The 18,305-nt window shown below is 37.5% G+C and overlaps 1 protein-coding gene across 2 annotated transcripts in view; it reads left to right on the top strand.

Moving 5' to 3' along the window:
• Positions 1-18,305, top strand: part of TPST1 (tyrosylprotein sulfotransferase 1) — a 144,023-nt gene that overhangs the window by 77,806 nt on the left and 47,912 nt on the right. The window contains exon 3 of one of the 2 annotated variants that reach the window (XM_077908351.1): positions 12,002-12,200. The exons of the other annotated variant lie outside the window; for it this stretch is intronic. Coding sequence (XP_077764477.1) covers positions 12,002-12,200 — 199 coding nt within the window. The remainder of the gene's footprint in view (positions 1-12,001; positions 12,201-18,305) is intronic. 2 annotated transcript variants of the gene reach the window in all.

Here is an 18,305-nt window from a genome sequence, read left to right as displayed (position 1 = left end):
GATCATGTGGAGGGAAATTGAACCATAGTTTCATTAGTTATGATTGCTAAAGTCTTTTTTTTTTTTTTTTTTTTTAGATTTTATTTACTTTTTTGAGGGAGAGATGAGAGAGAGCACGAGCAGGGCAAACTGGGTGAGAGGCATAGGGAGAAGCAGACTTCCCATAGAGCAGGGAGCACAAGGCAGGTTCCGTCCCAGGGTCCTGGGATCATAACCTGAGCCTAAGGCAGATGCTTAACTAACTGAGCTACCCAGGCACCCCATACATATGTTAATCTTAAAGTCCAGAATGGGCTAAGGGCAGTTATTACCAACATTAACTAGCTTGGTTCTGTTTTTTCATGCTGAAGGACCAAAGAGGAATGAGCAAGTAAGTGAACTTTGAAGAAATAAAGTACCAGTGTTTTCACAACTACTTGCAGGCCATAAAAAAGAAACAAAATCTGTTCCTTGCAAAGAATCTAAGTCTGGCCAGACACCAAGATGTTGCTGCATTGACAAAATAAAACAACCAGAGACAAAAGCACAGTAGAGCTGCTTTCATCCCAAAATGTTCAAGGACAGAAAGAATAAGGTTGGGGACATGACCAAGCAAGGGGGAGAGGAAGAGTGATCAGGGAAGGAGAGAGAGCTTATTTTTTTCTTGATCTTGTGTGAACTATCAATCTAAACCTAGAAATGCTGACTTCATCTGAAAAATCAGAAACAGATTTCTCCAATTTATTCATTTATTCAACAAATATTTATTGACCTTCTGTTATGTTCCTAGCACCGTTGTAAACACTTGAGATAGAGTAGCAAACAAAAGACACAAATTCCTGCCCTTGCAGAACATAGATTGAGAGTGGGGGGTGGGGTAGGGTTGCATACACATTACACATGTTGCAGTGATTCTGTATTAGGTAGCTTCTTTCCATATTTAGCATAGTTTAGCCTTCAACTGACCACACCTTCAGCAACCTCCAGTTTAATGCTGCTATTTAGGCCCATTACCTTTTCTAACGATACCCTCCTTAGTACTTAGATAATAAAATCTTGCAAATGAGTCGACTGATCTGTCTTGATAAGTGGTAAAGAACAGAATTAGAAATTGACCAAAATCATATGGGAATTTAAACACTGGTATGATACCATACACAGAGTACAGTAGTGTCCATCCTTGTCTGTGATTTTGCTTTCCATGGTTTCACTTATCCTTGGTCAACCACAGTCTGGAAGCCGATAATTGTTCTGACATATCATCAGAAGGTCAGTAGTAGCCTGATGCTATGTCACAATGCCTATGTCATTCACCTCACTTTCTCATCATATAGGCCGTTTATCATCTGAAAGTCATGGCAAAAAGGGCAAATACAGTACAACCCAATATTTTGAGAGAGAGAGAGACCATGTTTATGTAACTTTTACATATATATAGTTATAATGGTTCTGTTTTATTATTAGTTATTGTTAATCTCTTATTGTGCCTAATTCATAAATTGAACTTTATCATAGGTAAAGAACCATGGTGTATATATAGTTTGGTACTATCTGTGTTTTGAGGCATCCACTGAGGGATGGATGGAATTTATCCTTGGTGGGTAAGGGGGGACTACTGTAGTAGTCTTGGATCCTAAAGTCGATGAAGATAAAACTGAAAATAATAAAATAGAGAAAAATAGTAGAAAGGATAAATAAAATGAAAATTGATGATTTGAGATGATTGATGAAAAGGTAAACCCTTTGCAGTATCTATGAAGGTATAAGAGAGCAAATGTGTATCAGTGAAAGAATGAAATACAGGTATCAAAGAAATTAAAAGAAGGGCTCCTGGGTGCCTTAGTTGGTGAAGTGACTCCCTTCGGCTCAGGTCATGATCCCAGGATCCTGGGGTTAAGCCCTGAGTGGGCTTCCCTGCTCAATAGGGAGTCTGCTTCTCCCTCTCCCTTTGCCTCTCCCCCTGTCTGTTCTCTCTCTCTCTCTCTCAAATAAATAAAATCTTTAAAAAAAAAAAAAAAAAGAACAAATGAGTCCAATGTTGTTTGGACTAGTTTAGGTCATAGAAAAAGATGGAAAACTCCCATGTTCATTTTATGAAACCATGATTTAATGACCGAACCCAGTAGAAATTACAGAGAAGAAAATCTCAGAATTTTCTTATCCATATTGATGCCAAAATCATAAACCATAAAATAATAAGTAAAATATTTGTAAGCAGAATTAAGCAGTGTTTTAAAGATTGATAAATTTTTATGACTGAATAACATTTCAAAAATGAAAGAATGGTTCATATCAGAAAAATCTATTAACATAATTCATTGTATCATTAAATTAAAACCAAGTGATCATATTATTTAATGTTGAAAAGCTCTTTTACCAAAGCTCTTGGTAAAATCAATCGTTATAATAAAGACTTTTAAGAAGGAATGGAAAAAAACTACTAAAATATGATAAAGACTATATATTTGTTCACTTAACATGTTTTTATTGAGCACCCATTATGTGCCAGGTATGTTCAATTAGGCTGGGGTTATAGCAGTTAACAAAACAAATAAAATTGATCTCTTTCTTCATGGAACTTACATTAGCACTTGGGAGCCATTCCATTAAAAAATAGGCAAGATAAATGTCTAGTTCATCAGATGGTAAGAAGTCCTATAGAAAGAAATGAAGTAGAGGATAGGTAGTTGTTAAGAGCTGGGGTGTAGGAATAGTAAGGAAGTCCTCACTGGGAAGATCATACTTTTAGCAGAGACCTATGGGAGACTAAAAGCAAGTGAACAAAACATAAAAATTGTTTCCCTCATGGAGCCTACTATCTAATGGGAGAAGACTAAAAAAACCTAAAAACCGTACTAAGGAAAATATATACCATATTAGGAGATTATGAACGCTATGGAAAAAGAAAAATTAGAGGAGAATAAAGGGGACCAGGACCAAAGGGATTTTTAAAAAATGTATTTTTTAGATTTTATTTATTTATTCATGAGAGACACACAGAGGAAGCAACATAGGCAGAGGGAGATGCAGGCTCTGCTTGGGGAGCCCAATGGCGGGACTCAATTCTAGGACCCTGGGATCATGCCAAGTCAAAGGCAAATGCTCAGCCACTGAACCACCCAAGTGTCTTGATTTTTTTTTATTTGAAAAAAAAATTAAGTAATTTCTACACACAACATGGGGCTCAAACTCACAACCCCAAGATCAAGAGTTGCATGCTCTGCTGACTGAATCAACCAGGTGTCCCATGGACAGAGGGTATTTTGAAGGGCAGTTTGTAATATTAAATAGAGTGATCAGAGTATTCTTCATCAACTTGAGATGTGAGGAAATCTTGGAGGTGAAGGAGTTAGCCAAGTGGATATATGGGGAAAGGGTGTACCAGACAGAGGAAACAGCCACTATAAAGACACTAGTGAGGAGCATATCTGGCCTATGCAAGCAATTGCATAAATGTCAGTATGGCTGGAACAGAGTGGATGTAGGAGGTTATGGAAGTCAAATTAGGTTATATAGGCCCTTGTAGACCACTGAAAGGACTAATTAAAAATTAGTTTAGTGAACTTTAATAGGGCAGATACCCTTATAACTACCATCCATGTCAAGAAATTGAACTATGCCAGTCAGTCCAGAAGCCTTTCCATGTATCCTAATCTCAAAATAAATCTTGTGCTTTCCCCCAAAACTATACACCATTCTGAAACTTTTAGAAGTCTCTTCCAGATGTTTCTTTATAGTTTTATCATCCAAACATGCATGCTTATATACTATAGTCTTACCCTTTAAAAATAATCTGGCACATATTTTAAGTTTCTTTAGGTCAATAGGTTTCCAAATGCTCAATTCCTATCATTACCATTCACTATTTTTTGAAGCGCCTACGTCATTTAGCCAATAAAATTATTTACCATCTGAATTTTGCTAATTGCAAAGTTTTTGCAATCGGACTGCTGATTGTCCAACATATTATTCTTAATGCTGTATTTAATACAAAATTGGCAGCTGAATCCAGAGGCTTAATCAGACTCAGGATCTGATTTGGCAAGGCCATCTGTTATGTGTAGTTGTCTTTCTTTTTTTGTGTGTGTGTGATTTTAGCAGCCATTGATCCTCCATGTCTAGATTCATTTGTTTGATCTTGCAAAAATTCTGATTTAATTTCTCAATATTACTTGGAAAATTTTATAAAGAGATACATCCCTGCATCTGCTTATCTGGTTACCCAAGTTTATAGGCCACAATAGGAAAAAGGCATGATAAATACTTGATTGTTGTTCTTTATTTGATAGTTTTCAAGATATGAGTTGGTTTCTTTTCATATCTTTCCAAGAGACTAACTTGATGATTTCAATCTATTGCAATTATTATTTTTGTTGAAGTTCAGATTGTCCCATCTCTGGCCCACTAGAAGCTTCTTCAAATTGGTTCCTGTGGACTTTTGCCATGACCATGGGAATGTCTCATAATTTCCTTGCTATCTAGTATGGCAAGGCATTACAGGCTCAGCTCAGATCAGGAATCAGTCATTTCTTTAGTATCTCTTCATTTCTTTTAGCAGAAAATGATACTTTAAGAGTTCTTTGTGGTCAGGCTATCCCATTCCTTTGTTAATGCCCCCAACTATTTTGGTGGTCTGAAGGCTCATTTTCTAGTACAGGAGTGGAAAACTGTGGCTTTCCACCTGTTTTTGTATAGCTTGTAAGTTAGGAATGGTTTTACAAACTTTAAGAGGGTTGCAAAAAAAAATTTTTTTTAAATTTTATTTATTTATTCGTGAGAGACACAGAGAGATGTAGAGACATAGGCAGAGGGAGAGGCAGGCTCCCTTTGGGGAGCCTGATGTGCGACTCCATCTTGGGACTCCAGGATCATGCCCTGAGCTAAAGGCAGATGCTCAACTGCTGAGTCACCCAGGCATCACTAGGGTTGTAAAAATTAAAAAGGAGGATGTGCAACAGAGACAGTGTCTTGGTAGCATCAGATATTTACTGTGTGTGTGTGTGTGTGTGTATTTATATATAATCATTTATTTACTATATATATTTATTGTCAGTTTTTTACAGAAAAAGTTTGTTGACTTGCATTCTAGTAGATTCGTCAGAAAGTGTCCATAGAAACAATATTTCTTGAGTTCTTTGGAACTTTGATTCTAGCTCTTGGATAACAGCTATTCTATATTGTTTATACCTGAAAGTCAGTTTTACTACATATAAAATTCTTGGCTCAGTTTTCTTCCATGTGTATGTTTAATGGGTTGCTCTGTTTTCTTCTGGCAAAAAATATTGATGTGATAAAGTCTGATAATATAATTTTGGTTTTTTTTTTTTAAGATTTTATTTATTTATTCATAGACACAGAGAGAGAGAGGCAGAGACACAGGCAAAGGGAGAAGCAGGCTCCATGTAGGGAGCCCGATGTGGGACTCGATCCTGGGTCTCCAGGATCACACCCCAGGCTGCAGGCAGTGCCAAACCACTGCGCCACCAGGGCTGCCCTGATAATATAATTTTGATTCTTATTCTGTATTTGTTACTTTAGTTTTCTGCTGTAAGTCACGTGCTCATTTTGCCGAGGTGCTCAGTGGATTTTTTTCTTTTGAAGTCTCATAATTTCACTAGAATATATCCTGATGTTAGTAAATTTAAAGCAGATATTGTCAGATAGATCATATACTCTTTCAGTATATACTCGGAAAAAAATATTTTTAAAGACTGCTTTCTTTGGAGGAGCTTGAGAAGATGGCAGTGTAGGAGGACCCTGAACTCACCCTTTACCATGTTTCCAAAAAGATACTATCCACATCCAAGTCAACAAAACTGGAGAGTAATCTGAAGACTAGCAGAGCTACTCCACAACTACTATAAAGAAGCTGCAGCTGAAGTCTTGTTATCCAAGAGCTGAATGGTTAGGAACGTCAGAAAGGCAGAGGGAGGCTGCCTGCAGGATAATGGGAAGCTGTGTGCATGGAGAGGACAAAAAATGGGCTCTTGAGCTGTGAAGCTTATATGGGGAAGACAAATCCCTATAACATTTGGCTTTAAAAACCAGTGGTGGTACTTGGAGCCTGGAGCTTTAAAAGGCTGCTGCATCAGCACTTGGTGAGCTGGGAGACTGAGCAGTAGCTTGGATGCTGCCCTTAAAGGGACAGCAGCCTACACAGAGAGACAACATAAAAATGGCTGTTTACACAATGCTAGGGACAAACAGGAGACAGGTCTGTTCATACTGATTTTGGAGCATGTTGAGAGACTTCGCTGAAAATGAGGTAGTTTGCAGGTGCCATTTTCCTCTGCTGACCTCCAGCATAAACACAGAGCCACACCTGTGAGAGGCAAAGCTGCATAGATACTTCTAAGTAAACTGCTAGCATCATCCCAGGCCCACTCATTCTCGTGAAGACTCATTTCTCGAAGCTTGCTAACCTCGGCCCTGGGCTAAGGGCAAATTCTGTTAACAAAATAGACCTACACCAAGACATGTGATAATTAAATTTGCAAAATATAGTGATGAAGAATCTTAAAAGCAGCAAGACAAAAGAATTCATTAACTTACAAGGGAAAATCCGAAAGACTAGCAGGAAATTCTTCAATTTGAAAATTTCAAAATTTTCAAATTTTCAATTTTTCAAGTAGCCAATTCTACTCTATTTGGCAAGGTTATCATTCAGAATAAGAGAAATAAAGATTTTCTCAGGCAAAAACTAAAGGAGTTCATGACCACTAAACCAGCTCTGCAAGAAATAACCAAAAGGGACTCTGAGTGGAAAGGAAAGACTAAAAGTGACAGTATAGAGAAAGGAAACACACGGCAGTAAAAATGAATATTTCTGTAAAAAAAAATCAGTCAAGGAACTGAAAAAAGGGGGGGTATAAAACAGCATATACGTAAAACATGGGAAGGAAAGGGAAAAAGAATAGATTCAAACTTAACTGACCATCAACTTGATATAGACTGCTATATACAGAAGATATTATATACAAACTGAATGGTAACCGTATCAAAAGCCACCAATAAATATGCAAAGAAGAGAAATAAATCTAAATATATCACTAAAGAAAATCAGCAAACATTAAAGAATGAAGGACATGAAAGGATCAGAGAAAATTTCCAAAATCAACCATGAAACAAGTTTATTTTTTTAAAGATTTTATTTATTTATTTATTCATAGAGACACAGAGAGAGAGAGAGGCAGAGACACAGGCAGAGGGAGAAGCAGGCTCCATGCAGGGAGCCCGACATGGGACTCTGATCCCGGGCCTCCAGGATCACACCCTGGGCTGCCGGCAGCGCCAAACCGCTGCGCCACCGGGGCTGCCCATGAAACAAGTTTATATCAGTAATTACTTTGAGTGTGATTGCAATGAACAATTACACTATTTTTTTTAAGATTATGGGTTTAATCTTAAAAATTATTAATTACACAATTTATTTTTTTAAGATTTATTTGAGAGAGAGAACATATGCATTAGTAGGGGAAGGGGTAGAGGGAAAAGCAGACTCCCTGCTAAGCAGAGAGCCCAACATTGGACTCAATCCCAGGACCCTGGATCAAGACCTGAGCTGAAAGCAGATATTTAACCAACTGAGCCACCCAGGTGCCCCATAAAAAGCCCTGCAGATTGAAAATAAATGGATGAAGAAACATCTATCATACAAATGGATGTCAAAAGAAAGCTGGAGTAACAATACATATGTCGGACAAAGTAGACTTTTTTTTTTAAGATTTTATTTATTTATTCATGAGAGACATAGAGAGAGAGGCAGAGACACAGGCAGAGGGAGAAGCAGGCTCCATGCAGGGAGCCCGATATGGGATTCGATCCTGGGACTCCAGGATCACGCCCTGGGCCGAAGGCAGGCACTAAACCACTGAGCCACCTGGGGATCCCCAAAGTAGACTTTAAAACAAAGACTGTAACAAGATGCTATAAATATTAAAGAGGACAATCCAATAAGATGGTATAGCAATTTTAAATACTTATGCACCTAACATAGTACCCAAATATAAAAAATAGTAACAAACATAAAGGAACTAAGTGATAGTAATACCATAATAGTAAGGAACATTAACACATCATTTCATCAATGACAGATCATCTTAACAGAAAATCAACAATGAAACAATGGCTTTGAGTGATGAATGGAACAGGTGGATATAACAGATATATTCAGAACATATAAAATAGCAGAATACACCTTCTTTTCAAGTGTATGTGGAGCATTCTCCAGAATAGATCACATGTTAGCCCACAAAACAAACTAACAAATTCAAGAAGATCAAAATCAGGGATCCCTGGGTGGCGCAGCGGTTTAGCGCCTGCCTTTGGCCCAGGGCGCGATCCTGGAGACCCGGGATCGAATCCCACGTCGGGCTCCCGGTGCATGGAGCCTGCTTCTCCCTCTGCCTGTGTCTCTGCCTCTCTCTCTCTGTGTCTATGAATAAATAAATAAAATCTTAAAAAAAAAACCAAAATTATATTATCAGACTTTATCACATCAATATTTTTTGCAGAGGAGAAGCAGGCTCCATGCAGGGAGGCATCTCGCAGTCACCGCATCTCTCCCACCTACCACCCCTCCAGCAACCTTCAGTTTGTTTCCTTTAGTTAAGAGTCTCTTATGGTTTGTTTCCCTCTCTAATTTCATCTTAATTTTATTTTTCCCTACCTTCCCCTATATTTATCTGTTCTGTTTCTTAAATTCCACATGAGTGAAATCATAAGCTAATTGTCTTTTTTTTTTAAAGATTTTATCTATTTATTTATTCATGAAAGACACAGAGAGAGAGAGGCAGAGACACAGGCAGAGGGAGAAGCAGGCTCCATCCAGGGAACCTTGTGTGGGACTCGATCCCAGGACTCCAGGATCACGCCCTGGGCCAAAGGCAGGCACTAAACCGCTGAGCCATCCAGGGATTCCCCGATAATTGTCTTTTTCTGACTTCTTTCACTCGTGGTAATACCATCTAATTTCATCCATGTCATTACAAATGCTAAAATTTCTTTCTTTTTTTTTTTGGATGGCTGAGTAATCCATTGTGTGTGTGTGTGTGTGTGTGTGTGTGTGTGTGTACTACGTATACTATATAGTATATATATCTTCTTTATTCATGTGTTGATGGACATCTGGGTTGTTTCCATAGTTTGGCTAACGTGGACATTGCTGCTATGAACATTCGGGTGCAGGTGCCCCTTTGAATCACTATGTTTGTATCCTTTGAATAAATACCTAGTAGTGCAATTGCTGGGTCATCGGGTAGCTCTATTTTTAACTTTTTTGAACCTCCATAGTGTTTTCCAGAGTGGATGTACCAGTTAAACAGGGTCCCCTTTCTTCACATCCTAGTCAGCATCTCTTGTTTCCTGAGTTGTTAATTTTGGCCATTCTGACTGGTATGAGGTGGTATCTCATTGTGGTTTTGAGTTGTATTTCCCTGATGCCGAGTGATGTTGAACATTTTTTCATGTGTCTGTTGGACATTTGTATGTCTTCTTTGGAGAAATGTCTGTTCATGTGTTCTGCCCATTTCTTGACTTGGCTCTTTGTTCTTTGGGTGTTAAATTTGATAAATTCTTTATAGACTTTAGATACTAACCCTTTATCTGATAAGACATTTGCAGATATCTTCTCCTGTTTTACAGGTTATCTTTTGGTTTTGTCAACTGTTTCCTTTGCTGTGCAGCTTTTTATCTTGAAGTCCCAGTAGTTCATTTTTGCTTTTTGTTTTTCCAGTGCTTTTGGAGATGTGTCTAGCAAGAAGTCTGCAGCTGAGATCAAAGAGGTTGCTGCCTATGTTCTCCTCTAGGATTTTGATGGATTCCTCTCCCACATTTAGATCTTTAATCCATTTTGAGTGTATTTTTGTGTATGGTATAAGAAAATGATCCAGGCTCATTCTTCTGCATGTAGCTGTCCAATTATCCCAACACCATTTGTTGAAGAGACTGTCTTTTTTCCATTGGATATTCTTTCCTGCTTTGTTGAAAATTAGTTGACCATTGAGTTGAGGGTCCATTTCTGGGTTCTCTCCTTTGTTCCATTGATCTGTGTGTCTGTTTTTGCCCCATACCATATTGTCTTGATGATTGCATCTTTGTAATAGAGCTTGAGGTCTGGAATCGTGATGCCATCAGCTTTGGTTTTCTTTTTCAACATTCCTTTGGCTGCTTGAGGTTTTTTCTGGTTCCATACACATTTTAGGATTATTTGTTCCAACTCTGTGAAAAATGTTGATGGTATTTTGATAAGGGATTGCATTGAATGTGTAGATTGTTTGGGGTGTCCTAGAGAAATTTTTAAGAGGGAGGGAAAATGTGACTATTGAGACAGGAAGGAAACCTGGAGATAGTGGTCTCATAGAATCCTGGGGAATAATCATTTTATTTTCTCTTGTCTCTTGTTTAGGAGTGGAGTCCCTTTGAGGGAGTTGTCATCAGATAATGATTGTCTGCAGTGAGAGGTCACATACTTTTATTTTTTTAAAGATTTATTTATTTATTTATTTATTTATTTATTTATTCATTCATTCATTCATTCATTCATCCATCAGAGACAGAGACAGAGAGACAGAGAGACACAGGCAGGAAGAGAAGCAGGCTCCATGCAGGGAGCCTGATGTGGGACTCAATCCGGGTCTCCATGATCAGGCCCTGGGCCGAAGGCTCAGCTAAACCACTGAGCCACCCGGGCTGCCCGGTCACATACTTTTTAAAAAGGAGTTTTACCTTTTATTAGAATACTAATTTGAATGACTTCTTATGTATTATGATATAAAACTCTTTTTAAAGATTTATTTATTTTAGAGAGAGGGAGACAGAACATGAGCAGGGTGTGAGAAGGAGACAAAGAGAGAGGGAGAAGTATACTCCCCACTGAGCAGGGAGCCTGGCTCAGGGCTTGATCCGAGGACCCTGAAATCATGACGTGAGCCAAAGGCAGATGCTTAACTGACTGAACCATCCAGGTGCCCTCTTAAGCACTTTTGTTTTGCAGTCATTTGGCCAATATCTGCCAATTCTGATACAATTTAAATCTAGGTATCATTTTATGTTTATTTTATTTTATTTATATTTATTTATTTATTTTTAAATTTTTATTTATTTATGATAGTCACACACACAGAGAGAGAGAGAGAGAGAGAGGCAGAGACACAGGCAGAGGGAGAAGCAGGCTCCATGCACCGGGAGCCTGACGTGGGATTCGATCCCGGGTCTCCAGGATCGCGCCCTGGGCCAAAGGCAGGCGCCAAACCACTGTACCACCCAGGGATCCCTATATTTATTTATTTTGTCCTAAGATTATGAGTTAGTCAAACACAGTGAGTATAACCACTATAAGCATAAAGTAAATTTCTAGGTCAAGAGATAGAACACATTTATTCTGTAATGTTGAAAATTGTAAACAGCACTTCTTTTCCTTCTTTAGAAAAGATTCTGCAGGAAGTCAACAGAAAAATAGAACAAATGAATATTTTGCATTCTTAGTGGATTATGGTTGGCTGTTATCTCCCTAATATTTTACTATGAAAGATTGCAAACATACAAAGAATACAAGAATTATGCCTACTAGCTTTTAATTAATGTACTGCTATATTTGCTTTATCACACATCTGTCCATCTGTCCCTTTAGCCATTCATCAGTCCATCTTATTTATTTATTTGTTTAATTTTGATGCCTTTCAAATAAGTTGATTGGTTGTTCTAAGCATTCTTAGCTTTGTTTTTTTTTTTTTTTTTTGTGGATGTTGTAATTAAAATGTTAACCCATTTTGTGCAGATGTTTTCAGCTGACCGTTTTTCCTATTTCTAGAAATACGAAGTTGCCAGTAATAGCTGTCAAATTTAGGACATTAAAAGGAAGTCTGGTAAATAGTGTTACCCCTGATTAGTGTCCCCTTTCTCAATAGGCTTATAATTCAGACACTTAAAGTTTTTAAAGTTACCAAAAATAATTTCGATTGGTCTTTTAACATTATTTTTTGGTATTCTAAATAAATACTTATTCATATTACATTGTTTTCAGAGTGGAAAGATCTACAGACCAAGTCATCAAGCCAGTCAATGTGGGAGCACTATCAAAATGGGTTGGGAAGATACCCCCAGATGTTTTACAAGACATGGCAGTGATTGCACCCATGCTTGCCAAACTTGGATATGACCCATATGCCAATCCACCTAACTATGGAAAACCTGATCCCAAAATCCTTGAAAACACTAGAAGGGTAAGTGATATTTTTAAAGTGAATTAAGAATACTGGATATGGGATTTGGGTCCTGAAAAGTTTTTTTGTTATTTTGCTTCTTATGTTTTATGATCAGAAATTTAAGTTTGCAAAATTCTATTTGTAGAATCCTTTATCATGAGAATACTTCCACTGCATTTTAAGGGTAACTGACTCTTTCCAGGAATTATGGAGGTAATTCTTTAATCTCTTTTGCCCAATTTCTGGGAATGGTGCTTATTGTTGGGGAGATTTATTCTCATAGCTGATTACCACAAATTTGTCAGAAACACCAAAATTATTAGTGACTTTACTTATAGGGTTTTTTTCCTTTGAAACTAATAGGTACTTTACTTTTAAAAGTAAACCTTTGTTTAAATGTGGCATAGTTTTTTGATACTTGAAAACTGAACACTGATTATATCAGAATTATTAAACAGGTGTAATAAGTTACCCTCTGATTGAAAATTGCTGTTAGGGGATCCCTGGGTGGCTCAGCGGTTTCGCGCCTGCCTTTGGCCCAGGGCGCGATCCTGGAGTCCCGGGATCGAGTCCTGCGTCGGGCTCCCGGCCTGGAGCCTGTTTCTCCCTCTGCCTGTGTCTCTGCCTCTCTCTCTCTCTCTCATAAATAAATAAAAATAACGGGGATCCCTGGGTGGCGCAGCGGTTTGGCGCCTGCCTTTGGCCCAGGGCGCGATCCTGGAGACCCGGGATCGAATCCCACATCGGGCTCCCGGTGCATGGAGCCTGCTTCTCCCTCTGCCTGTGTCTCTGCCTCTCTCTCTCTCTCTCTGTGTGTGACTATCATAAATAAATAAAAATTATTAAAAAAAAATAAATAAAAAATAAAAAATAAATAAAAATAAAATCTTAAAAAAAAATTGCTATTAAAGTATAATTACAGCTTTTTTAAAAAAATAAATTCTACTCACATCTTTATAAAATACTGTTTCAGAAAAGCTGGAAAACTCAAAGAGCTAATCTGAATACCTTAACTGCATAATTTATTTCAAAAAAAGAATTTTCTTTTTTTATTAGGGTAAAACATAGATGGCATTAAATTTACCATTTTGACAATTTTTAAGTGTATAGTTACTTCTGTATTAAGTACATTCACATCACCCTACACTGCCACCACTATCCATCTCCAAATTCTTATCATCTTTCTAAACTGAAGGTACATACTCATTACCCCTGCTTCCAGCCCCTAGCAACTACAATTCTTCCCTCTGTCTCTACATGAATTCTTTTTTTTTTTTTAATTTTTATTTATTTATGATAGCCACAGAGACAGAGACAGAGACATAGGCAGAGGGAGAAGCAGGCCCCATGCACCCGGAGCCCGACGTGGGATTCGATCCCGGGTCTCCAGGATCGCGCCCTGGGCCAAAGGCAGGCGCTAAACTGCTGTGCCACCCAGGGATCCCTCTTTTCTTTTTTTTAATAAAAATTTTATTATTTATTTGAGAGAGAGAGAGAACACAAGCGGGGGCCAAGGGGAGGGGCAAAGGAGAGAAGCAGGTCCCTGGCTGAGCAAGGAGCCTGAGGTGGGACTCAATCCAAGGACCCCGGGATCATGACCTGAGCTGAAGGCAGATGAACTACCCAGATGCCCCAACATGCAGTCTTTTCTAAAACTGCCATTTAAGCAACACAACTATGTGAGCATAAGTTTACTGATTAGGCTGATTTCAAGATTTAAATTCCTTGTTTTTCTCGGGTATTCTCTTGCTTATATTAGGTGTCCTTTTCTCCCCACAACCTTACATCATCTCTTTCTTCTTTCTTTTGATACCCTTAATTGCCAAATACACACTTCATGAGAGTAATTTCTATGGGGATTTTTTTCTTTTATATATACTTACTTTAATTTTCCTTTTTCAGCTCATTAGTGGTTATATATAGGAAGAGTTAATTTCTTGTAAGTCATCATGTATATAGGCAGTTTTTAAAAAATAATCTTTATTCTCTATGATTTCACTATATACAGATATTTTATTATAAAAATATAAGCTTGATGTATATAACTTACAAAATCAAAAAGGTAAAAGAATAAAATTCACCCATTACCAACCATACATATACTATTCTTAATATTTCAGTGGATTTCTGCTCTTTCCTTGCATATTGTTAAACAAAGTCAAAATTGCATTGTTTTATGATCTTTCTTTTGTACATGTACACAATTTTGTATGTAGCCCTTTCCTTGTAATAGTCATGAGCATGTTGCTTTTTAAACATAATTTTTCATGGCTACATAATATGTTACCATCCGAGCCACCTCAAATCCTTTCTGAAACACATTAGTAGGTCAGTAAATGCATGAACAAATAAAATATATTTCCCTAGTAGTATATCTTCTATAATTCATTTTATCATTTTCTTTTTGTTACTTACAATTGTCTGTTTGACAAATTACACTACAATGAACATCTTTGCACAAAATACATTTTAGTTTCTTTTTTTGAAGATTAGACTACTGAAAGTAGAATTAAATCAGGTCCAAGTATCTGATATTTTTTAAGTTGCTTGATATATATTGATAATTTCTTTTTAATCTTTTGAACTATCTTTATAATAGGTAATTTTATTTTTGTTAATTTTGCTAATTTTAATAGATTTCACTGATTCATATAATTAAACATTTCCCAGTTGTTGCCTATATACATATATTCTTTTATGAACCATCTCTGAGGTTTTAAAAAGATTACATTCTGCTAAAGATGAAGTACACATCAGTCTAACATCCATTATAATAGTCCTTGATAATTTCTTGGTAATTGGTAATTCATAGCTTTCTCCTTACACAATATTGACATGTTTGTTTTGTTTTTTATAAACCAGAAACACGTACAAATGATATTTAGAGGTTTTCCAGGCAATAGTAGTTTTCTTACATGAAAGTTGGCTGGCTAGATTATTCTTGGTCTACTTGAGTGGTAGGTTGGGAAGAATGCTATGATTTGAATCCATGTGACTAGAGAATTTGTTTCATACATACTTGTGGCTTTTTAAAGGATTTCTGAATGCACACTGGAAAAAAAAAATAAAAACCCTTCTCCCCCATCTCTATTTCTAAAGTGACAAAGAATTTTGAGGGAAAAAAAGATGAAGTGTGAACTATAATTGCATTTTGTGCACTTCACAATAATACATACAAGCTGACATTTTTGTTTTGTGGGCTTGGGTTTCGTAGCTGTACTTGTAACCCAAATCTTATGTTTTGCTTTGTCTTTAAGATTTTATTTATTTATTCATGAGAGGCACAGAGAGAGAGCAGAGACACAGGCAGAGGGAGAAACAGGCTCCCTGTAGAGAGCCCCATGTAGCACTTGATCCCAGGACCCTAGGATCATGACCTGAGCCAAAGGCAGATGCTCAACTACTGAGCCACCCAGGTGCCTCCCAAATCCTATGTTTTTTTTTCAGTGCTTCTTGGCTTGCAAAAACTCGGATGCTAGTATATCCAGCATTGATGATTGTGAAGTTTATGGAGTAATGTTTAAAAAGTGATCTTTGACTGTCAAGTGTGAGGTAAAAATGGCTCCAGAGAAAGGAAGGTGGCTGGGGAGATTGTTCCCTTTATTTATGACTGGGAGTGGAAAGAAATTCACATTTTGACTTGGAGTATAGAATCAGAAACTCCAGGCCTAAAAGTGCTGGTTTTCATATAATTCTGAGTAACCTAGAAGTATTGGTGTCTGAGTCAACATATTTTGGGGACACATTGCCCAATTTTGAATAGAAAATCATGTGCTTGATGGTTGTTGTGACTCAGATAGTAAATTGGAAATTAAATGCTAACATATTCCATATCCTTTCCCATCATAGTCTCTGATTCCAAAATTGTGGCACCTTTAAATAAATAGTGCCCTCTTGGTTGCAGCCTTAGCCTTCCACTCTCCTATAGGTTTTTAATCTTTTTAGATTTACAGACCTAATTGAAATCTTATGAAATGTATGGATCCCTACCTAGAAATATAGACACATAGATGCACAGAATTTTACCCACAATTTCAGTGAATTCATAGATGTTCCTAAAGCCCATCAGATTAAGGACTTCTGTTTTGTAGTCTCTTTGATCAAGCTCATCTACCCATGAGGCTTTGATTACAGCTTATTTGCTGATGACCATTAATCTGTATCTCCCAGTGGATTTCTCTCCTAAGCCCTAGGCTCCTTATTTCCAGCTGCCTTTTGTATATTTCCACTTACATGCTCACAAAGACTTCAAACTCAGCGACCAAAAGAGAACTTATTTTCCAAACTAATTCCATGGTAGGCAGAAGCTCAATGGAATTGTTCACTAAGCTGAGCAGGAGCCTAGAGTAGGGGTGGGATAGGCCAGCTCATCTATACTGGAAGCCTCTATGAACCACTGGACAGATAGGAAAAGCAGAGTCCTCAGGGCACATGAGTCAAGCCAGAAAACAGTTTGAAGACCTGGTTATTAACCCTGAAGAGAAAGTTGTAAAGCAGATCAAGGTATGAATGGAACATGCAGTTGAAAACCTGAATAGACATTTCTAGTAGAAAGCAAGTAGTCAGATGGAAGAGCAGGTATCAGGAAGGTTCTTCAGCAGGCTGCAAGCAAGAAGGAACTGATATAAGGCATAGGAGCGATTGGTAGAAGTGTTAGACATTGTTGATTGCCTGTTTCATCTTTTCCTCTTAGTAGGAACTAGCTCTTAAAAAAATAAACTAAAAATTCCTGATATTAATTTTTCTAGATTTTCTTACAGATGGGATAAGCATGTGGCCAATTTTTATCTAGGCAGTGCTATATAAAAAGATGTCTGCTAGGGTTTTCTGGGAGGCATTTAACTTTCTGAGAAAATAATTATATAAAGAAAGCTTCTCCTTCTCTTCCTGCTTTTGAACATTGCTATGGAAGAACATTATGTTTGGCTCTGCTGCAGCCACCTTGAGATCGTGAGAAAAGATCTCTTCACTGTTACTGTGAAGAGAAGGAAGACAAAGAGTGAACTCGGGTCCTTTGATTTTTGAGCTACTGACCATCAGGACTCACCATCCACCTCACCTTTGGAGGACTTATGTATTTGAACTACTTTTAACCAATTATTCTGTAATTATATCTTAACTACTAGTGGAATCCTATTCCTGAGTGTGTGGCAGAAATAAAGCCAGCTTAGTAAGGCAAGCAGAATGTGTCCAAGAAAGAGTCTGGCACTATTTGAAGTCCTGGTTCTGGTTGTCTGCGAATATCATCTTCAGCTCTGCTCTTGCCACTGTTATGTGAGACTTTGTCATTCACATCCAGGAAAACCCCCCCCTTGGACTCCTTTACTTTAATTTGGCTTCTAGGTCATAGTAGGAATATTCCAACTAATACTGTTCTTGGTGAATTTGAAGGATGCTGAATCTCCAGCTATTCCTCATTTCCTTGATTTCTTGTACTCAAATTTTAGCTGTTTTAGTAAAGAAATACGTACCACATTCCCTTAAAATTTTCTTAGACCTTCAAAGCAACAACTGTGAATTGAATTCAGTTTCTTATTTCAGCTTTTCTTCCCCTCCAAGTATTTTTGCCTTGATTTTGAAAACAGGCAGAATTTTTTCCTTTGGGTATTTTATGAAGAATATCTGAGAAAGTTCAGAGTAGAACATTTTCCCGTCTCTCAGAATACCTCAGTGTGTTTAGATGTATCATTTTTAAGACTTTAATTATTAAACAGGAAATTACTGAACAGTTTCTCTAGGCATAAGTTGCTTCAGAAGAAGCAAAGACTGGGTTTATATACAGGAAGAAGATGTGGGTAATTATAAAAGACGTGACATAGAGATAATAAGGTAATGATAAGGTAACAGAAAATTTTCCGCTGTTTTTTTTTTTTTTTTTAACATTTTATTTATTTATTCGTGAGAAACACACACACAGAGAGAGACACAGGCAGAGGGAGAAGCAGGCTCCATGCAGGGAATATGATGGTGGGACTCGATCCCGGAACTCCAGAATCACACACTGGGCTGTAGGCAGGCACTTAACCGCTGAACCACCCAGGGATCCCCCCTCCACTGTTTTTTTTTTTTTTTTAATTTTTATTTATTTATGATAGTCACAGAGAGAGAGAGAGAGAGAGAGGC

Source organism: Canis aureus, chromosome 8 (assembly GCF_053574225.1).
Source record: "Canis aureus isolate CA01 chromosome 8, VMU_Caureus_v.1.0, whole genome shotgun sequence".
NCBI lineage: Eukaryota > Metazoa > Chordata > Mammalia > Carnivora > Canidae > Canis > Canis aureus.
This window is presented reverse-complemented; position numbering and strand designations above follow the sequence as displayed.